Below are 22,147 nucleotides of genomic sequence, written 5' to 3'. Positions count from 1 at the left end.
CCACATGCGGGTGATCTCACCACGGAGGGGGCTGAGAAGCAGAGGATGGACTGAGGCTTGACCCTTTCCAGGGTCTCCCTGCCCCACGTGCAGCCTTCAGCAGCCGCCAGCCCATCGGAGTGCCGTGCATTCGCCTCCTGCACGTGCACGGGCTATGGCCGAAACATCCGACACGGCTCTTGCCAGGCACTCGCACTCACGGAGCGTGGAAATGCTGCTACTTTTAAAGATCAGAAGCTAATATTTACTGCCAGGTCTGCATCTGGGCCAGAAATCTCCCCCAAAGTCTCTGGGAAATGACAAACTGCTTTGCTATGACTCCTTTTGCAACCAAAACACAGGGTTTGGGCAAATTAAACAAACGTTGGGCGTTGAGAATATAAAGTGCAATGGCGGAGGCTGGCAGAGGGAGCAGGCACAGATGCGGTTTTGCTTAAGGACTGCAGCGATGGGCCGGGTGTCACAGCCAAGACCCTCACGGGGGACCCCAGCCCCCTCCGTGCCACCTGAAAACCCGCTGCCACTTGGCTGCACGGCTCCCGTGCGGGAAGCATTTGGCTTCAAAGCGCCCTCTTGCCTGCGACACAGGCACCATCATCATCGTCATCAGATGGTCGCCTGGTTGGACCATCCCGGAGTTTTCACCTGCCCCCGGTGCAGGGATCCAGCAGAAGGGAGGAAGGTGAAGGTGAAGCCATAATGTTGAGAAGAGGGTGAGGCTGGGGTAGAGGAAGACCCCAGACCCGGGAAGGACTGGGTGAGCTGGGGAGACTGGAGGCATCATGCACAGAGCTGGGGGAGAGCAGATGCTGCAGAGTCGGGCTGCAGGATTTGGGGGCCTCGCAGGGAGCCAAAGAAAAGGGGCTGGGAAGGGGACCCCCAGTCGCTGCCGGCAGCCGAGTCCCATGAAACCCAGCTGCTTCATCAGCCTTAGGTCTCCGGCCCCTCCTCACCTCCACATCCCCGCAAAACCACCCAGCTCTTTACCAGGAGAGACCCCTCCACACCGTGGGGAACCCCACAGCCGTGGGTATTGCACCCCAAACGCCCCCAGACCCGTTGTAAGCACTGACCTCTCCGAGCGGAGAGGGGGCTTGCCGCTCGCTGCTCCACTGAGCTCGCTGGGAGCGCTGCTACCGCTCTCTGCCTCGATGTCCTCCTCCCCACATGCTTACTGGAATTTATATCGGCTTTTTATTAATTAAGTGCTGCAGCCACATGACTCTGCTAACTACCAGGTAGGTGGGCTTCTCTGGAAACGGAGCTTTGTCTGGACGGAGAGGCAGCCAGCGGGGCGATGCGTGGGAGGGAGGACCCACACGGCTGCGGCGAGGAACTGATCCCCACTGGCCCCAAATTCCCAAGTGTCTTGGGAGCGATTGCCACCACCCTTCCAGGCCACTTCCCTTTCCAGCCGTGCCTGGGCAGCGCCGAGGCTGCAGCCTGAGGACATCTAGTTCCTGGCTAGAGAAATACCAGGGCTGCAGGCTCCTCGCCAAAGACACGCCGAGCTCCCTACCGCTTTTCAAAGGGAGTATTGCCCACCCATAGCTGCTGGCAGGCACCCAGCCATGGCCCAGAGCCTCCAGAAGTCCTCCGCTCCTGACCGCTCGCCCTCTGCAGATTCTTCAGGCTCCCACCTCTGCTAACTGCATCTCTCATTCACGTATCCTGTGGAAAACCTGCAGCTTCCCAAAGCCCGGCGCTCTCAGAGGAGCTCCCTTGAGCATCCCAGGCTCGACTCTGCCATGGGAAGGAAGGAAGGAACCAGCTGCTTGGTTCTTCCCCAGCCCTGACGTTGGCTTCCACAGCCATCATATGCGGCTCCTTGAGCCTCTTGGTGCAGAGACCTTCAAGAGCCGCTCCAAAACCCAAAAAGAGCTGCCACCAGCCCGACGCAGCCTCGGTCACGGGGCCGGGCACAGAGGAAGGCAGCATCTCCGCAGCCTCTCAGTGGCCGGGACTGCAGGGGACGGGCGTAACAGGCGCCGCATCCCCAGGCGCTGCGTGCTTGTTCTTGCTTTTTCAACTGAGGGCTCCAAAGCGGCCTTGGCTAATGGTGGTCCCGGGGGCTCCCAACTCCTCTGCTTCCCTGCCAGCCTGCAGACTGCCTGCTCCCAGGTCAGCGGCTCAGCTGGGCGCCTTTTGGAAGCACCCGTGTGTCCTTGGGTGGCTTCAGCCCTGTGAGGAAATGGGAGAAGTCCCCCCATCCAGCCCCATTCCTGTGGCAGGAGCAACTGGGCTCCTTGATCCTCCCAGCTCCTCCGTCCCCAGCCCCGGGGGGATTGGGTCCCCACAGCCCCTGGCTGATGCCAGCCCTGAGTGGGGCCCTCAGCCCGGCTCATTAGGGCCTCTTTGCGTGCTGCGGGGCGGCGGGTGGAGGACTTCTGGGAAGAAATTAGTGGTAACGAGAGCAGCCGGCCTTGAGAGCTTTTTTTAATCAGCTTTTGTGCGCGTCCCTGCGGCCAATAACAAGCTAAATGAGGCGACCGGGCCGCTTCCAGGAAAAGAGGGCTCACGGCTGCACCCCCAGCCCCGGCTCCGTGCTCCTGGCCCCGAGCGAGGGTGGGAGCGGGCGATGGAGCGGGTGGGTGGCGCGGCAGAAATGGCTGTCAGCGGGCAGGAGGGCAGCAGCTGCAGCTGCTGGGGCCATGGGGGACGCAGAGGGTGGGAGCCTGCCCCACGGCAGGACCCTCGGGAGACAAGGGGGATGCTGAGCGCGGGGCTCTTTCCTGGAAACAGCCCAGTGGGTGGGCGGGCGGCTCATTTAGCTCATTACCGGCCTGTGACGCAGCTGCCTTCGTTACTGCTAATGCCAACCCAGTCCTCGCCGCCCCGAACGGGCTCTAATGAGCCGGGCTGAGGGTCCCGCTCGGGGGCTGCCGTCAGCCGGGGGCGGGGGGCGGGCAGCGCTGCCCGGGAGGTGCGATGAGCATCGCCCCGGTCTCAGCCTCGGGCGGACGGGGCCCTTTAAGGCGCGAGCCCGGCGCTGCCCTGACGTCAGCGGGGCGGGTGCGTCCAGGCAGCCGCAGCCCCGGCGGCCCCAGCTCGGAGTGAGTGCGGCTGCGGGGGGCCGGGGGTATCCGGGGGCTGCCCGGGGGGCTGGGGAGTGGAGGTGGGGGTATGGGGGTACCCGGGGTGCTGGGGAGTGAAGGTGAGGGTATTGGGGTGCTCAGGGTGCTGGGGAGTGAAGGTGAGGGTATTGGGGTGCTCAGGGTGCTGGGGGTTGGGAGTGGGGGTATGGGGGTGCTCAGGGTGCTGGGGGCTGAAGGTGGGGGTATTGGGATGCTCAGGGTGCTGGGGGTTGGGAGTGGGGGTATGGGGGTGCTCAGGGTGCTGGGGGTTGGGAGTGGGGGTATGGGGGTGCTCAGGGTGCTGGGGGCTGAAGGTGGGGGTATTGGGGTACCCAGGGTGCTGGGGGCCTGGAGGTAGTGATATTGGGGTACCCAGGGTGCTGGGGACTGAAGGTGGGGGTATTGGGGTACCCAGGGTGCTGGAGGCCTGGAAGTGGGGGTATTGGGGTACCCAGGGTGCCAGGGACTGAAGGTGGGGGTATTGGGGTGCTCAGGATGCTGGGCCTCTGATGTTCTGGAGCCCAGGGTGCTGGGAGAGCTGGTGTTTGGGGGTACCCCATCCCCCACCCCACATTGCTCAGCAGCTCGCCCTCCAACAGCGCCCGATGCCTGTCCCCGCCTGACGCCGCTGCCATGGCCGGGACGCAGGGCTGCGGCGAGGGGAAGATCGCGGGGCTGTACGACCTGGAGCGGACGCTGGGCAAGGGGCACTTTGCGGTGGTGAAGCTGGCGCGGCATGTCTTCACCGGGCAGCGGGTGGCCGTCAAGGTGATCGACAAGAGCAAGCTGGCGGGCGAGGCGGCGGGACAGCTCCTGCAAGAGGTGCGCTGCATGAAACTGGTCCAGCACCCCAACGTGGTGCGCCTCTACGAGGTCATCGACACCCACGCCAAGCTCTACCTCATCCTGGAGCTGGGTGACGGCGGCGACATGTTTGACCACATCATGCGGCACGAGGGCGGGCTGGCCGAGGCGCGCGCCAAGCACTACTTCGCCCAGATTGTCCACGCCATCTCCTACTGCCACAAGCTGCACGTGGTGCACCGTGACCTCAAGCCCGAGAACGTGGTCTTCTTCCAGGAGCAAGGAGTGGTCAAGCTCACCGACTTCGGCTTCAGCAACCGCTTCCAACCCGGCAAGATGCTCACCACCAGCTGTGGCTCGCTGGCCTACTCGGCGCCCGAGATCCTGCTTGGGGACGAGTACGATGCCCCCGCTGTCGGTAAGGGCGCTGGTGCTCGCCCTGGGGATGTGCATCCCGCCTGTCCCTTGTCCGGAGCGTGGTCCTGCTGGCTGGGTACCACCTCGCTTTTGGCCCCTTATGCTGGGAGCACCCGTGCCTCGGTGGCACTGCTGTCACCGCAGGGAGCAATCCTGTCCCTTGGGTGCTTGGCCCTGCCCTGGCACAGGGCAGTTCTCCCTGTGGAGACAGTCCCTGCGCCCACCGAGATCCCGCAGAGCTGGGGAGAGGAAGAAGCCCAAGCAGGCTGCGAGCCTGGTGTGGCATCTGCCGGGGCTCGGGGGCAGCAGGGCAAGGGTGCAGCTGCCAGCAAGCCGGCACTAGCGGTTATTTGTGGGGGTGATGCTGGAGGGAAACCTGCTGGGGATGCTGGCGTTTGGGCGGAGAAGCTCCAAAAGTTTCCTTTGCTCCATCCCTGCCCTGAAAACCGCTTCCTCTCTGTGAGTCTCAGCATCTTTCCTCTCCTGGCTGGGGTGCAGGGGGGCTGGGGAGACCGTCCCGGGGTGCAGGGAGCTGGACTGCGGGCCCCGAGAGGCTCTGCTGGGACAGAGAGGACGTGGGAGGGAAGCGGGACCTGAGCCAGCTCTGCTGGAAGATTTAGCAAAACAAAACACAAGCCCTGAAAGGAAAAAGCCCAGCGTCGGCTCGGGGAAGGGCGGCTCCGGAGTTGAAAAAGGGGATGGCTTGTGGAGATGGGAGAAAAATAAGCCAGTGGCTCTGCAAAGGGAAACGAAGGGAGAAAAGCGGCACAGATGAGAAATTTTCAAACGCAAGCACTTGGCTTAAAAAGCTGAAAGTATTAACGGAGACCCCCGGGGTGCGCTTGGCAACCTAAAAAAGCGCTTTTGCAGGGAGAGTTTATTGTACTCATCAGGAGAAGCAGCCGCTGGCTCAGTCCATGTTCCCAGGGACAGCTGGAGAGCCCGGATCGGTGCCGCGTGCCCTGTCACATCACCGTGGCGTCCCCTCCGGCACAGCCCGCTGCCGGGATGCTGATGGCGGGGTCCATTTGGGAACTGGGAAACTGGGTCATGACATGAAATGGTGCCACGGGGATGGTCAGCAGGGACAGAGCTCGGAGCTCTCCTCTGTGTCCCCCACTGCAGGGTGGGGGGATAAGAGGGGATAAGACCTCAACTTGAAGCTCCATCCTGCTTGGATGTGGGGATGGGGAAGGTCCCCCCATCCGTGGGGCAGGACCTGGGAGATGTTACCCCCAAGGAGCATCCCAGTGAGTGCTGGTCTCTGCTGAATCAGCACTGGGGGCTGGTGGGGTGCCCCCCCCCCGGGCCATGGTGGGGCCCAGCCTAAACTTCTTCTTGCAGACATCTGGAGCCTGGGGGTCATCCTCTACATGCTGGTGTGCGGCCACCCGCCCTTCCAGGAGGCCAACGACAGCGAGACCCTCACCATGATCATGGACTGCCGCTACACCATCCCCCCGCACGTCTCGGCACAGTGCGCCGAGTAAGCACCTCTCCCCCTGCCGCCCAACCCCCCTGGACCCCGACTCACTGCCCCCAGGGGTGGGCTCCCCATCCCTGGGGGGATGCCCGGGAGCTGAGGTGGGAAAAGGGGAGGGGGGTAAGAATTTGGGGTTTGCGTGCTGCTGCGGGATCGCAGCGTCGCCCCTTTCCCCGTCAGTCTCATCTCCAGGATGCTGCAGCGGGACCCGAAGCGGCGAGCCTCCCTGGAGCAGATCGAGGGCCATGCGTGGCTGCAGGGGGTGGACCCGTCCCCCGCCAGCCGCTGCCTGCTGCCCCTCACCTCCCACAAGCGCGTGTCCGAGGAGGAGCACGAAATCATCCTCCAGGCCATGACGTGTGGGAACATCGCGGATCGGGACACCATCCAGGAGTGAGTTGACGGGGCGGGAACCCTGGCGAAGGACTCTGGCGGTCCCTCACGCGCTGAGGTGGGTCTCTTGGTCCTGCGCAGGGCGCTGGAGGCCGACCGCTACAACCACATCACGGCCACCTATTTCCTGCTGGCAGAGAGGATGCTGCGGGAGAAGCGGGAGAAGCAGGGCCACCGCCTCAGCCTCGTCTACAACCTGGCCAAGGAGGTGCAGAGCAGGTGAGCCTCCCTGCCGCCCCACACTGGCCCGGCTTCCCATCCCCTGCCTTGCCGCAGCCCTCGCGGCGCTGGGGACCCACACCTCCATCCCTCCCCTTTCCCAGGACCCACTTAGCGGACGCGTTCGGCCCTGTAGGCAGCGCCGGCAGCCTCTTGCCCTTCGCGGCGGTGCCGGGCGGCCTCGCCGCGGGCTCCCGGCTGCCCACTGGAGGGGATGTCGACGGCCGGCAGCCCCCGGGGAGACTGCTGGAGGTCCCCGCCGTTGACACTGCCATCACCAAGAGCACCCCGGCCCTGCAGCAGATCTGTGAGGAGGAAGAGGAGGAGGAGGAGGAGGAAGGGAGGCCGAGCGCAATGGAGAGGAAGAGCAGCTCGCTGAACCAGGAGCAGATGCGAGCCTTCCTGCGTGCCCGCCGCCCACCTGGCCGCGGGGAGGTGTGGGGGCCGGGGGCCGAGCTGGGGGGCCGGGGCGGGCGCCCAACCGCAGTCTGGTCTGGGAAGGGAGCGAGCAGGGGCTGGGGTTCCTCGGCAGTGCGGGGGGACGGAGCCAAGCCCCCCGGGAGAGAGGAGGGTGTGGAGCTCGGGGTCTCCTCAGCAGAGCCCCCCGGGGAAAGGGGAGCCACCCCATTGCCTCGCAGCAGCTCTGCGGGGGTCCCCTGGGTGCTGGGGGCAGAGACAGCACCCACAGAGAAGTCTCCAGGGCCCGGGTCACCCACCAGCTCGGGCCCAGGGGGCAGTGAGGGGGGTGCAGAGAGTATGATCAAGCTGGACCCGGGGAAGAGCAAGGGGGGCAGCCTGCGGGACAGGCTCCTGCAGCTCCCGCTCTGCCAGAAAGCCCTGGCCTTCAAAATGCGGCCGGGCCCCAAGGAGAGCCTCCTCTCCCTGGGACAGTTCAACTGCTGCCATGTTGTTTAAGCCCCCTGCGGTCAAGGGTCCGGCCCCCCTGCCGGGTTCTGGGAGGGTGCCCGCTCCCCTGTGACCCACAGAGGGGCTGGCAGGGGGGCGCAGTGCTTTCTCACCCGCTATGGGGCTGGGCCAGACCCCCAGGATGGGACTGCCCCGGGGGGGGCGCTGAGGTGGGCTGGGGTCTGTCCCTGTACCGGCCGGTGTGTCCCCAGGCCCCTGGGGCAGCTCCACGGCCCCGCCGGGGTCAGATGGACCATGGCCACAGTTTTTTAAACTACTAGAAATAATTTTTTAAAATAGTCTATTTTAATGTAATTCAACAGAGATTGCTATATTTCCCCGGGACACCAGCTGCCCCCCAGCGTGCATTCCTGCCCGTGGAGCAACCGCTTGTCTGCCTGCAGCCCCTCAGCCCTGCCCCACGGCTGCGCGTGACCTGAGGCCATCCCCCGGCCCTCCCCCGCAAATAAGCTTCCTATTTATTAATCTCTTTTTTTGTTTTCTTGCTGGCAAGAAATGAGTGACGACCGAGGCATGGGCCGAATGGGAGCCACTGCGAAGTGAAGGTCATCGGGCCAATAAAAGCAGCTCGTGGTGCTATGTCTCATTGCAAAAAAACCAGGTGTGGGGTGCGGGGGACCCCAGCAGTGGGAGGAGGCACTGGCTCCTAGAGGGTAATGCCTTCACCTGAACAGGGGCTTGAACCCTGGATCCTCAGATTAAAAGTCTGATGCTCTCCCAGCTGAGCTATCCAGGCTCACATCTGTGGGCTTGGGGGACCTTTGGGACAGGCAGCAAGGACCCCGCTTTGCTCTGGGGACTTGTTTTGGCCTCTTCCACCCCACGGCGGCCACCACCATGGAGGCACCTCGTCCTCAGCTGGGCCACAGCCTCTTGCAGCTTCTGCAGGAAGGGGCCCATGGGGAGCCTACCCCACCGTGGAAGGGGCTGGAGAAGGTTAAAGCAGACCCCAAAGGCTCGTGGGGTGAGGGTGAGCCCGGTGGGGCCCTGTCAAACACCTCGCCCGTGCTAATTGGCTTCATTAAGGGCGACCGGTGAGGGCAGCCGCCCTCCCTGCCCGATGAGGCTGGGGACGGGAGTCAGGAGGGGCGACCGCGTGCCTGGGGAAAGCCTTAGAAGGGACATCAGAGCTTGGCGCGTGCGGTTAATTATCCTGGGTAATTAGAGCCCACTGCTTTTACCCTACAGCCGGTGGTGCGCCGGGACCCGGGTGGGGACAGCCGCAGGCCCCAGGGCACAGCAGAGGCAGGGGGGTGCAGAGAGGCCCGAGGAGGCCCCCAGGCCCCACAAAGGCATGGGGTGGTCCCTGGGTCCCCTGGAGGAGCACAGTACAGACCCCGGGCCCCTCGGAGAGGCACACAGGGACCCCCGGAGCCCTCAGGGAGGCACATACAGACCCCGGGCCCCTCGGAGAGGCACACAGGGACCCCCGGAGCCCTCAGGGAGGCACATACAGACCCCGGGCCCCTCGGAGAGGCACACAGGGACCCCCGGAGCCCTCAGGGAGGCACATACAGACCCCGGGCCCCTCGGAGAGGCACACAGGGACCCCCGGAGCCCTCAGGGAGGCACATACAGACCCCCAGGCCCCTCGGAGAGGCACACAGGGACCCCCGGAGCCCTCAGGGAGGCACATACAGACCCCCAGGCCCCTCGGAGAGGCACACAGGGACCCCCGGAGCCCTCAGCGAGGCGGCTGCAGGGCGGGGCCACCCGGCGCTTCGCTCCGCCAACGCCCCGCCCCTTTTCTGGCACTTCGCGGCTGCCGCCAGCCCGGCCGGGGAGGGGGGCGGAGCTCCCCGCCTACCCGGAAGGATCCATCGGGGGAAGGGAGGGGAAGATCACGTGGTGTCGAACCACGTGCTCGCAGCGCCATGGCGTCGGCGCCCAAGCGGCCCAAGGTACGGGGCGGGGGCGGCCCCGCGGGCCAGGCCCGGGAGCCTCCGTCCCCCCTCGCTACCCCCCCCGAGGCGGCTACGGGCGGCAGCGCCGATCCCCTCTCCGGCTTCCTGGCCTGGTGCGGGCGGGCCGGCGTGGAGCTGAGCCCCAGGGTCCGGCTGGGCAGGGAGGGCGCGGTGGCGGGCTACGGCATGGTGGCCACGGCGGAGCTGGAGGCGGGGGAGGTCCTCCTCACCGTCCCGCGCACGGCGCTGCTCTCCCAGCACACCAGCTCCATCCGCGCCCTCCTGCAGGAAGGTGAGCGCCCGCAGCCTGCCTTTTCTCTCATTTTCCTTGTAAAATGGTAAAAAAGAGGGAGAGAGGCCATCCGCCTCCTTGGGCTTGTCCTGAGAGAAGGCCTGAGCCCAGGCTGGAGCCGGGGAGAAAGGAGAAAGCGTTGTTTTTTGGGAATTCATTTCAAAAGGATCAAAACCCTCAGCTTTTTCTCCATCGGCTCCGGCCCCTCAGCCCAGGAGTCGCTGCAGAGCCAGTCCGGGTGGGTGCCGCTCCTGCTGGCCCTGCTGCACGAGTACACAGCCAGCAGCTCGCCCTGGCAGCCTTACTTCTCCCTCTGGCAGGACTTCAGGAGCCTAGATCACCCCATGTTCTGGTAAGGTAAAACCCAGGGGGTGGTTATGGTGCCGGGGGTGGGCATGGGGGGGTGCGTGTGTGTGTGACAGCCAAAAAACAGGAACTTGGAGACACGACAAAGGCAAGATTTTAAAAGAGAAAAGTGTTTCTAGGCCCTTGGCTCTAGGGTGGGTGGAGAGAAACCTGCTCTTTTCCTTGCACCAGGCCTGAAGAAGAGCGAACAAGGCTCCTGCAGGGCACCGGCATCCCCGAAGCAGTGGACAAGGACCTGGCTAACATCCAGCTGGAGTACAGCTCCATCATCCTGCCCTTCATGGAGTCTCACCCCACTGTCTTTGACCCCCAGCTGCACACACTGGAGCTGTACAAGCAGCTGGTGGCATTTGTCATGGCCTACAGGTGAGAAGCGAGGGGCTAGTAAAAGACTGGGAAGAGTGGTGGCTGTGTTACGTTCTTGTGCAGCCCTCACCTTTTAAGTAAGTGTAAGGTGAAGCTCACCCTGCCCTGCAAAGTGTAAAACTGACTTGTCTTCATTGCCCTCGTCTTAGCTTTCAGGAGCCGTTGGAGGAGGAAGATGAAGATGAGAAGGGGCCCAATCCTCCAATGATGGTGCCCGTAGCAGATATTTTGAATCACGTGGCCAACCACAATGCCAACCTGGAATACTCTCCCGTGAGTGCAAAGCCGCCATGCCAGGCATTATTATGCTCCCGTTCCTCTTCACTGCAAGGTCATTGGGAGTGGTGGCTTGTTAATAGGAAGTTGTTTTGCTCAACGTAGGCCCCTGCTGCATGCCTGGCTTTAGTCATCTGAGCCTCTTTGAAACACCGTGTTTCTGAGCGGTAGGATCACAGCAGCTCCGAGAGCCTCTCCTCTCCCTGCTTGCAGCACTGTTTACGTATGGTTACAACGCAGCCCATCGGCAAAGGACAAGAGATCTTCAACACGTACGGGCAGATGGCCAACTGGCAGCTCCTACACATGTACGGCTTCGCAGAGCCGTACCCTGGCAACACCAACGACACAGCCGACATCCAGATGGTGACAGTACGCGAGGCAGCACTGCAGCGTGAGTGGCACCTGTTAGCCGCTTTGGGGAGGGACAGGGCAGGGAATCTGCTAAATGGGATCAAGGACAACATGAAAAATAAGCCTGTTCCACAGCATTTCAGGTGCTGGGGCCCTGCCTTGTTTTTTTCTGCCCCACCGTTTCCCTTTCTCCATCCTCCACCCCCACCCCAGGGGGGTTTGTGGTTCTGCTGTCTTCAACGCAGGTGCTGGAAGCGCAGCGCAGCAGCAGCTGGTCTCAGAGCAGTGGGACTTCTTGTGCCAGCTGGAGATGGTGGGGGAGGAAGGCGCCTTCGTGCTTGGCTGGGATGAAGTGCTGACAGAGGAAGAGCTGTCCACGACCCTGAAAGTAAGCGCTGCCACGCGATGGAAGAGCTACACAGGGAAGAGCGTGGACTAAGCGTGCTGCAGCTGCACAAACCAGCATGCAGAATAGTTCACTGAAGGGGGACGAGCATGGAAAGGCGTTGTGCTACCAACACTCCTGCGTGAGAAGCGGTAGGGGGTGCAGTTTGCAGTTGCCCAGCTCCCAGGCTTCAGGTACTGTTAGCCACCTTCCGTTGCCCAAGTAGCCATCCACAGGTTCTTCCCTACCACTCCTGAACAGCTCCATGGCTACCTCTGTCCTAGAGAGCGGCTGCAGCTTTGCAGGTTGCAGTCGAGACGTCCTTTAAGAGCGTTACCACCCCCTCCGGTTTGCTGTTTGAATGTTCTTCTAACCCACATGTTACTTGTGATTTGGTAGCTAAGCCGGTTTTACGCTCTCACCTTTAGTGTGGGTGAGGAAGAGTTTACCTGCCCCACGTGGCTCTAAACCCACGCTTCCGTGGAGAAGAAAGCCTCGTTACTCACACAGCCAGTGACTCGACTCTTTGGGTCTTTACAGGTGCTGTGCATGTCAGAAGAGGAGTTCAAGGAGTATAAGGAACAAGACGGCTGGGAAGACGACAGCAAGGAAGAGGAAAACTCTACCCTTTCTAATGAAGCTCTCTCCAGACTTAAACCCCCTTGCAAGAAGCTCCTTTACGACAGTGTGCTGCTGACCCTGGAGTCCTACAGATCAGACCTGAAAGCAGAGCAGGACTTGCTAACTAACAAGGAGGCTTATGAGAAACTGAGTCGAAGGGAGCAGCAAGCTTTGCACGTGCGCTACGGACAGAAGAGGATCTTGCACCAGCTGCTGGAGCTGGTACGCTAGGAACCTCGCCACCCCTGGAGCTGTGCTCGGGAAGGGAAGCTCAGCCTTCAGCCATCCCTTCCACTGCAGTGCCTGGCTTTTTAGTAACCTCTCCCATAAACAACATTTTCCACAGCACAGAAGTGGGTTTGGGGTGGCCTTATCTTACAAGGAGAGCGCTGGAGCACAACTACCACCTCCTAGAAGACGTAAGAAAACCCAAACCTCCTACGGGCTGTTTTAGGAAGGCAGATGTATGCTGTCAGAACAGCAAGTGGGTTCCCTCATTTAGCGTCAGACATTTAAGGCAAGAACTGCTCCTGAGCCAGATGAAGAGGGCAGAATCTTATCTTAGGTTCAGAGTAAACATCTGGCAGGCAGAGATGCTGACAGCACTAAACTCTTCACCCACACTTAGTTAATACTGAGCATTTTAAAGCATACAAGTTCCTCCCTGAACTCAGGCATTGCCCTGCATCACCTTATAGCTATACAAGTGTATTTTTCCCCCTCAGCAGATTGTGCATGACCAAGCACTGGACATTTGCAGGCCAAAGCTATATTTAATAAAGACGATGTTTCTTACTGACTAGCCCAACTTGTGTTACTGGGGTGTTGGCTGAGTCCTGTCCAAATTCTACACCCCCTCTTTACACCAGCCTTACAGTTCTTGAAGCCGAAAGGGAACCAGCCACATGCAGCAGCATTAGTACAGAACCAGAGAGACCTTTGAGCTTTGAGTCATGAGGACAAGTCAGTAAGCTCTGCATAGGGTTTGCTAGAAAAAAAATCCCACAGCACCTCAATTAGATAAAGAAAAAAAACCTAGTTGCTGGTAATTCTGTGTCCTAACCCACCATGGGAGGAAGGGTAAGCTGGAGTTGCAACACCAGAACCAAAAAAAAATTGTAACTAACTCTGTTTCAGCACAACCTGACAAAGAAATGCCATGGAATTGTAGGAACTGGCAGCAGACTCCTCAACACAGGTGACTGAAAAACACAGCCCAGAAACAGGTCACGGATAGAGAATTCCCTGTGAGCTGCAGTCCACTGGCACAGCTGGCTCAGCAGTCCCTTGGGGCTTGTTTTTGCTCTGCGCAGCAAAAGCACAGCCAGGTACAGCAGGAAATCCTGACCTCTCCACCCATTCAATAGCAGTCAGCTAGCTTTAACAAACTAGTAATGCTAACTGCAAAAGAAAGCGGTGAAGCTTTATCTCCTACTGTCTGCTAGGTTGCAAGGCACAGGCTAAAGAGTTTGCAGTATCAGCAGCACTGAAGCCACCTATCCTTCTCACAGCTAACCAGCAACCCCGCGCAGATCCCTGCGGACAGGAGCTTTTGCAGCAGAGTGCACGTCACAAGAAATGACGTCTACGCTCCTTAGTCTGCCGCTGCGAGCGGTCTCCTTTCCGGCACAGCTTCATCAGAGAAGTTCTGCTCATGAACTTGTAACTAAGATATTTCTATCTCCACGCAACTGCGGCCTTTCCTTTCTTGCTTCACAGTGAGGCCCGTAACAATTCTCCCCTCTGGCCTCAAGCTAGAAAACAAGCTCGGTTGCCCTAAAGAGGCAGTGGCCAAAACACACTGGAAAAGTGCAGATTTTTGGATGGGTGGAACAGGCTTGGAAAGACATCAACTATCCAGGTAGGATGGAACTGGAGAGAATAAGCACAGTGGCACGTGCTGCATGTCATGACTTTAATGTGTAACTACAGTATGCATACATACAAGAAGTGGGAGAACTAAAGCCCAAGAACTAGAAAGGCTACAAAATACAACACATGGACCAATACTTTACAAAACATTCAAAATCCTTACAAAATGGGCTGTATTGGTCCTTTGGGTTTTGTTTTTTTTTCCTTTTGGTTTTTTTTTGTTGGTTTTTTTTTTTTACAAACTTATACTGTGTGGTCAAGGTGGGAGGTGGGATAAAGGTCTAGATTTAACCCCCCTCTTTCCAAAATTTACAAGTGTCAGAAAAAAAAAAGCTATAGGCCTGGTCTCTGGTTTCTTTACTAAAAACAGCTGACCCTCTCCCAAAGGGCCTGAGGTGTGTCTTCTCCAACAGAAAGGAGGCATTCTCTGACTGCCACTCCACTTGCTGTCTGTCAGCATTTGATAAGGGTGGGGGAAAGCAACGCTGAACCTTAACCCCTCCCTCACCCCCTTCCCTACTCCATATATTCCCATATTCCAAACATAGCCACCTTTTTTTTTCTTTGTAAAACAACTTAGTGATTTAAAGGTCCCCCATCCACATAAAGAAAAATAAGTTACATAATATTATAACTGGCTTTTCAATATTCTTTGGGAGTCTGGGAATGTCAGGACAAGGAGGTCTGCCCCAGACAAGAGCTTGGCATCAGCAGCTGCCCCTTTATTACAAGCTGGACAGGCACCAGTCACCCATCTGCCTTTTACACAATTTGCACAAACCCAAAAGTCCAGACAAACGTTTCTGTTCCTTGTATTTACACTAGTTCAAAATGATATTCACAGCATCTTCTGAATTTTGGCCAAAAGTCAAAAATTTGTTTCAAAACTTTGGAACGTGCCCACACAGACTTTCACCCAAGGGTCTGTTGCGTCTACCCGATTCAAGGGGGCTGGGAAGGTCAGGAGGAGCCTTACAGAGTCTTCTGTCAGTCGATGGGACAGGGACCTCCAGGCTGGCACGCTTACAACACAAGATGCAGCTGATCTAACTGGCACCAGTCCCTTCCATTACTTGCTGGGCCTGCTTCTGCCCCATGCAGCACTGTGCAACCGACTGGAACAACCTGAATACAGAAGCAAAGTGGCATTAGGTGTGTCTGCAGCAGCAAAAGGTGCTATGAAGCCCTACGGAAGGACTAGTGCTCCACTATGAAGCGCCAAAAACTCAAGGTGCATCTCAGCCCCTGCTTCAGGTACATTGTTTTGAGTGATTTTTAGGGATAAGCTATACTTACTTCTCAATTTCTGGAGCGCAGTGAACAAACTCATGGTTCCAGAACTTAAACGCTGGATTTTTTATCAGCTCAATGAAAGTAATAAGGAGACCCCAGGGATGCGGCCTATTTACAATCAGTCGTTCCAAGAGAACCCTGAAATCCAAAAGCAAAACCCGTTAGAGCTCAAAGAACCATGATAAACAGGGAAGGGAAGTGAAAAGCTGAACGCTGGCAAGCGGAACGCCTTCCCACTCACCTGGTGATCTGCTCCTGGATAGCCTCAGTGTTGGCCTCTGCAAACAGGTACAGCATGGTGCAGCTGAAGTAGTGGGTGTGACTGTTGGGATATCGCAGCTGATTGGCAATTGCGTTCAAGAAAAGGTACCGGCCTGCAGAAGAGGAACAGCCAGCACATATGGTTTTCCTTACGCACACACAAAAAGCAATAAAGCGGCAACTAGTATTGCTTAAGATTAAAGTTTGTGAGCCTGCCTGATGAAGGTGTGAGAAACAAAAACAACTGAAGACAGGAAAAAGCCTTGTCAACCCAAGCTGATGGGGCAGTAAGAATTCGATTCCTCTTCATTAAACTTTCTTCTCATTCCCTTGAACACCTCGAACGTTTGGTTTTAATATTGCTCCTGGAGTCAGAGCTTAATATTCTAACGTAGCATTACTCACTGTGAATTCACTAGCGGCTACATGAAAGGATATTCTGTATTTCTCAGAGCTGCTGAATTCGACATCACATGAACTAGAAGTGTTTCCAGCTCACCTTCAGTGTCCAGGTCTACTGCCAAATTCTGGAAGATGTCCATGTGAGCTGAGTGGGTAATGGTGCTCATAGAGGGGGTGCTGCCTTTGTTGTGAATGTGCGCAATAGCTTGAGTACCTACGTAGAGCACCAGTGCATTAATCAGCTGGATGTTGTAGCGGTTGCCAGGTTCGTTTGATACCTAATAGCAAAGACATGAAGAGCATTAACATTCTATATTCCTTTGGCAATCGAAGGTACAGCATGTACAACAACAGCATCCAAGCATCTTCTTGATTCTACAGACAACATGTTTAGACATCCACAATTTCAATTTGGCATTTACCTTTTTGTAATATAGCAGGGTTTTTTTAAAAATATATATTCAAAAGCATCAGCAAAGGGTTGACAGACCCAACAGATCATTTTTTTTTACTCCCTACCTAAAAGAAAAATCAGGTAAAGGCAATCTGAATTTGCTAGCAGTGCCAGAAGTAAAATGCGCACCACCCTGTGAACGCTTCAGTCCAAGCAGTTTTCTGAGAAAGTCCAGCTTCGGTCCTGATGCAAGCCAAGCCATGTGATGTTGGCTAACAATTCTGAACTGGACTTCAGCTAATTTGCCCCCTTTTTTTTCCCCCACCCCTAAAGCATTAGCATACGGATCCATACATTTCCATAACAATGAATCCATTTGGAATCAAAACTCATTCAGATTCTAAAAAAAACCTGCAAGCAAGTTCAATAAAACCCATTGAATCTCAGACAATGCCTGGGTAAACAGCGCCGGAGTCATTCGATGGAAGCCACAATGCCCAAGGACAAAAAAAAGCAATCTTGATGCAATCAGCTCTGACTAGTTCTTTACAAAAAGACTTGCAAGGTTCTGCACTAGATACATGCAAGCAGAAGAGTCAAAGTTTTAGATAACCTTACATTTTCACTAAAAGCGTTTGGCAGGTCTTGTAGATAAAACCAACTGCTTTTAAATTAGATCGCTTTAGGGTCGTTTTAAGTCAACATTTCCTTAAATTCCACCTGATCATTTGTCCCACACTATTTAAATTCCGCATCCTCAGAAACCAGCCACTCACTTGGAGGTTGCTGCGCAAGTCAGACAAAAAAGTGACTGGAGAACGGGTTTTGAGATAGGAATCCAAGTCTTTCTTGAACTGAGGTGGCATCACTCCAGTGAAATTTGTGAGTATTCGTGGAGCAATATTAATCTCACTTAACATGTCCACCTGTTGAGAGAAAACTCAGTCAGCTAAACCATAAGCAATCTCTAAAGGAACTGCAAAAGCAGATGTGTGATATTTACATCAACTACTTTCTCCTACTTGCAATGAAAAGGTAATACTGTACTTTTACAGATTTCAGAAGGAACTTGGTCTCTAACGTGCAAACTTAGAGGACTGTCTCAAAGAATTGAGAGCAGAGGATAAAAGAATTCAAGGGCGAAGGCCATAGGGGAATTCAACCACCACCTTTGAAGTCTCCCTATCTACACTCAAGACAGTTTGGTAGTTTAAACAAGTACAAACATCTAAGTTAAGAACAGCCTTCTTCAAGACGACCTAACTGAATGAGTATCACCACCACCCTGCACAGCTCAGGCAAAAGAGAATAATAGAACAACTCTTTAGCAGTGTGAGAACGTTTGCTTCTAATCATTCCACGATTAGGAGACTGGCATATGCCCCAAGATTTAATTAGATAACGTTAACACTTCTCAAAGCCTCTTCACGTTATAAGAGGCTTGCTTCAGAATGGTGGTTTAGCTTGTTATTTTCAAGATAAGATGGCATCCGTGTGTCTCATCATAAAGTATTTACAATTAGATAGTGCTTGGACACCAGCTCTTCAACAATTAGTTAACTGAACTCCAGCCACCAGGTATCCTGCAGAGTACAAAACACAATTCGGCATCAGCTGAACAGAACTCAGACAAAAACTGTTGGCTGAACTTTCAAACAGCAAAGCCACAAAAACTGCTTAACTAGTCTTTTTCAGTGACAAATGGAGACAGTAAGATGATAAAGATGCCCTTGCTCCAACACCGAGTGCCAGTCAGATCTAGGGATGCCATCAAGTCAGTCTCCCTTTGGAAAAAGGGAAGTTTTCCATGCAAAAAGCTAGGTTCACAAGCCTCAACAGCCTGTCTTTCAGGTTGAACCTGCACAGACCTCGCAAGCAAGCTAAGTATCCTACAGGTACCGATGAAGCCATACAGGCCAGAGGCGAACTTTATGCTTCCAACTGCAACAAATTCCATACAGGACACAGATAGTCTCCCACCCTGTGTGGAAACTGTTAAAAATTGAGCATTACAAACATAATTGAAACCGATCTGCTTCAAAAAAACACTGTTCTGCTAGCTGCTATGTCACTTAAATTTCAAATGTCACTTAAATTTCAAATTACCTGTTAACTGTTGAATGGTTACATTAATTCAAGGATCAGTTAAGCTGTTCCCAAAATTCCAGTCTCCACCAAAAAAAAAAAAGGATAAAGAGTATTTGGAGCATGAAAGCTTCCCATTATCAAACTCATGAAAGTAAGTCCTACCTTTAGATTAGGGGTGAAAGGGTCTGGAAGCCTCATGTTCCGTGGGAAGGCACTCAGGATCAGATTCCTTAGCTGAATACAGTTTGGTGGGATCACATCACAGAACCCATAGTGATAGTCACAAAGAAATTCTGGGAAATCATGCAACAAGACCAGCAGCACACGCAGAGTGCCCTGTGAGATAAAATATAAAAGAGGTGCGTAACTGTTGAAACTGCCCAAAAGCTTGCAGAGCCATCCTTCTATGTCATGTAGATAGCATTAACAGGAAGGAATTCATCTGGGAAGGTAGCCTGTTTCTGTCCCACGCCAGATTTGTATTTAACTCCAAGATATAAATTATTATTAAGAGAACAGTAATTCCTATCTTGCTATCAGAACACCTCTACTTCCAGACAAGTCTGGCTGGAAGCTTTAGCTTCTATTAGCTGACATTTTTTTTTACCTTGTAAAGAATTTGCATAGGTTTGGTGAGTTCCACATTTCTAAGGAAAGGAGCCAAGTACTTGAAAAGATCGATCAATAACTGGGCATACATAGGCCAACCCTGTCAAGGAAAAAAACAGCAGGTTGGAAAGGTGCAATGAAGAGCAGGTATCTTAATTTCAGCACTATAATTAGATTGGTCTTCATCTAAACTTGGACCGAAGTTTTGTCCTACTGCTAGCTCAAGCAGTGAGTGCAGCACAGCGCATTTCAAGGGCCTCAGCTGCACAACACATGCCATAGGCGTTTCCACAACACTCAACACGCCATACTGAGGTGACAGTATTTGGTCTAGACTACAAGCTCTTCCAGATCTTGACACAGGCATGTTTTTTAAATTCAATTCACCCTATACTCCATAGCTGATTGACACAAAGACTCTCCTCCATGCAGTTAGGTTACTGTGAATATGGAAGACAACAAAAACAGGACAGCCATGCTACTAGTGCACTTCGAGAGATGTGAAACAGCACCACACCAGATAAGCATCTGTGTGAGCTTTTTAATTCAGAAGAGAGAAACTGCAGCCACACCTTCTGCTGTGGTGTATGTGCCAGCATTCTTGCAATAAATATCCGATGGGAGATCAGTTCCAGCCAGGCATAAACAAAACCTGGAGCTTTTGTAGGCCTCAGGATGTGAAATGTGTTACTGAAAGAAAAGTTAGAGCAGGTTAGAAGTGCACAGCAATAAGATTGCTTTTCATAACATTGAGGGAAAACATACACAGCCCTAAAAGCAAGGCATTTTAGCATCTTGGGCTTTACCAGTCATCTTCCTCAGAAGAAGCAAGTGGACAGTCTATAGGAGAATCAGTTATTCTGAATGTGACTAAGCCACCACAAAGGAACAGTCAGACAGCCTTTAGATGAAAAAAATCTTGGTCCTACCAGGAAAGGATGAGCATTGTGGCCAATTTCAAATACATACCAGAAAGCTGTGAGTGTCTGGAAGTTGATGGTCTCCAGCACATGCTCAGGAGCATTTAATTCCAACAGCAACATGATGAAAATGCGATGGTAAGGAAGTTGCTGAAACTCACTCTGCCGAACATCATGGTCTTGCAGAAGAACTCCCACCACAATACCGAGAACCTAAAGAGATCAAAACATGTCAGTGGTGGCAGCAAGAAATACTTTGCAAATCAAGCTATAGATCATACTTTAACCGTGAGTAAAAAAAAAAAAGAATGAGTAGATTCTAAGAACCACCAGAAAGTCTAGTTTTTGGAATTATTATGTAAATGAGTATTACAGTCTGTATCAGCAACCCCCAACCACCGTAATTTGTTCTCCCTGTCCTGTGGATCACGGTCACAAAGATGGACTGGGCAGTGTTGGAAGGTCTTAGCTACCTAAAACCATCTAGCCAGAAGTCAAGTAGTGTAAGGATAAAGGCAAGGCCCTCAAAAAACCCAAGGCAGACACCCAGGAAATCACCACCCTTAAACCACACTTTCTAATGCCTCAAAACAACAGCGGTTGACTTTTTCATTTCCCAGCCCAAAGGTGAGTTTCAGGTTTGTTTGATATAAAATTTTTGTGAACAAGAAAGCTGCTTGGCCTCCTGATGCTCCACTCAGTTTTATCAGTTCAGTGACCAACCCGTTGAAGTTCTCATCTGATATTTTAGCAGTAGCCTGCATTAAGGTCTACAGTTCGCATCTATCAGTTAAGGTATACCAAATTATGCAATTAAAATGCAGCAAGTACCAAAAAAAAAAAGGTTCCAAACCTTATTCAGGAGGTTGATCTTTGTAACGGTGTTGGTTGCCTCCCCAGAGTGCTTCACTAGCAGTGCAATAAGTCGTACAAAGGCATCCAGATTGTGGTAGCACTTAGCTCGAATCATGGTGGGGTTGGCAGCAGGATTATGCTGTTGCTCAGCCTGGGCACGATAGCTGATTTCAACACACATTTCGGTGCAAAGACGGAAAAAGCGGGTGATCAGGTCATCTGTTTTCAGGATTCCTTGCTGGTGCATCTATCCGGGAAAAGGAAAAAAAACCTCAGAACTGTAACCACAGAAAGTTCATTTTACAACTTATTTCAATGCTTTACAAAGCACCCACCTTGCCTGGCACAAATAATTTTTACCACACTCTCAAGGGAGATGGGCAGCAAGCTATCTCTGCTATTCTTGCCCAAGATTAATATTTTCAAGGCAATTTGAGGGCGGCAACATGATTTCAGAAAAGTTTTAAAATTTTTCTAAAGATTTAGAAAATTTTAGAGTCCTTTGATTCCAATTCTTTTCAGGCATCAGCGCAGCTGAGGAGCCTGTTTCAGTATCAGTTCTGCCATCAGCACTCAACCTCGCACGAAGGATAGCAAGAGGCAGCAGCAGTTGAGTCTGTCAGGCCTTTAGGAGCCCACAGGCTCTGGGAAGGGTGGACTTTAGTGATGGCTCCTGGGCTAGTAGCTGCTTTGCAGCAACATTCTGTAGAAGCAAACTGCATTTGGAGAGTGAATTTTCCTTACAGGAACATAACACGCAGGGAAAGACTGGGTGGGCTTTTTTGTCTTTCATTGGGAGGTCGTTTTTATTAACATTCATATAAAAAAAGACCTCTTTTTATTTGTTACCCACAGTACTAAAGCCATCAAAATGAAACAAATGACACTGCAGGAAGCCTCTGGGTTTTGAATAAAGCATCTTGCTTCTTAACTCCTACTGCACTGACATGAAACTATATAAACAGCATAATGGCTAACTCCTGGAGAACATCTAGTATTTTTGGAGAATTTTTTTTTTTTTTAAAGGAATTAATGTATCTGCCTTCAAAGTTCTATGCTCCTCCTTGTTCTACAGACTAGTGGAAAGGTAGCAACACTTAATTTAAGCAGCCAAAATTATGGCTATTTCAGTTGAGCAATAAAACCTTGTTTAATGCAGTTCTTAAAAAATACTCCTTTAAAACCCATAGCTAAAGCCTGTAAGGAAAAAGACATATATAAACACTCCCACTTCCACATATTTCAATTGCTATCTGATCAGATATGTACAAGAGGTAAGCAAACAAGTGTGATGGAAGAGCGAAGCAGGATAAAAGCACACCAAGTATTATGAGTACACTATACTGAAGTACGCTTTGTAAGTAAAGCATACTTTAAGGTATAAAGAGTGAGGTGACATGAAGGGGTAAAACTAAGTGCGTTGAAGACAAGACCCATTAAAAACATTCAAAACAGATGCTGCACAGTAGATGTCGGACCAAAGCTGGCTACAAGCCAGGACAGGAGGACACTAGAAGTCACATGAAAAATTACTGCGTCAGTCAAGACCTTCAAGCATGCTTTTTGTAGCTT

The 22,147-nt window shown here is 53.8% G+C and overlaps 3 protein-coding genes across 7 annotated transcripts in view; 2 read left to right on the top strand and 1 right to left on the bottom strand.

Moving 5' to 3' along the window:
- Positions 1-3,704: 3,704 nt before the first annotated feature.
- On the top strand, positions 3,705-7,305 carry LOC309409347 (SNF-related serine/threonine-protein kinase-like; the record flags this gene model as incomplete). Its single annotated transcript, XM_082005483.1, has 5 exons — positions 3,705-4,296; positions 5,640-5,781; positions 5,959-6,171; positions 6,253-6,390; positions 6,495-7,305. Exons 1-5 carry the CDS (start codon positions 3,708-3,710, stop codon positions 7,303-7,305), a joined length of 1,893 nt encoding a protein of 630 aa, XP_081861609.1. The 5' UTR covers positions 3,705-3,707.
- A 1,886-nt stretch (positions 7,306-9,191) lies between these two features.
- SETD6 (SET domain containing 6, protein lysine methyltransferase) lies at positions 9,192-12,112 on the top strand (the record flags this gene model as incomplete). The annotated part of the gene is made up of 7 exons (XM_082005615.1): positions 9,192-9,513; positions 9,724-9,865; positions 10,051-10,245; positions 10,395-10,518; positions 10,735-10,915; positions 11,121-11,263; positions 11,801-12,112. 7 exons carry the CDS (start codon positions 9,192-9,194, stop codon positions 12,110-12,112), a joined length of 1,419 nt encoding a protein of 472 aa, XP_081861741.1.
- Positions 12,113-14,674: 2,562 nt separating this feature from the next.
- The window catches only part of CNOT1 (CCR4-NOT transcription complex subunit 1), a gene marked incomplete at its 5' end in the record, with an annotated part of 53,290 nt that continues 45,817 nt past the window's right edge, over positions 14,675-22,147 (bottom strand). For all 5 annotated transcript variants that reach the window (XM_082005794.1, XM_082005796.1, XM_082005795.1 and 2 more), the window contains 10 exons: positions 14,675-14,878; positions 15,050-15,184; positions 15,288-15,420; positions 15,807-15,987; positions 16,880-17,029; positions 18,354-18,527; positions 18,799-18,900; positions 19,373-19,490; positions 19,770-19,933; positions 20,574-20,822. In XM_082005794.1, the coding sequence (XP_081861920.1) occupies positions 14,800-14,878; positions 15,050-15,184; positions 15,288-15,420; positions 15,807-15,987; positions 16,880-17,029; positions 18,354-18,527; positions 18,799-18,900; positions 19,373-19,490; positions 19,770-19,933; positions 20,574-20,822 (1,485 nt within the window). In that variant the 3' untranslated portion in view covers positions 14,675-14,799. The remainder of the gene's footprint in view (positions 14,879-15,049; positions 15,185-15,287; positions 15,421-15,806; positions 15,988-16,879; positions 17,030-18,353; positions 18,528-18,798; positions 18,901-19,372; positions 19,491-19,769; positions 19,934-20,573; positions 20,823-22,147) is intronic.

Source organism: Phaethon aethereus (assembly GCF_964289735.1).
Source record: "Phaethon aethereus genome assembly, chromosome: 13".
Classification (NCBI taxonomy): Eukaryota; Metazoa; Chordata; class Aves; order Phaethontiformes; family Phaethontidae; genus Phaethon; species Phaethon aethereus.
This window is presented reverse-complemented; position numbering and strand designations above follow the sequence as displayed.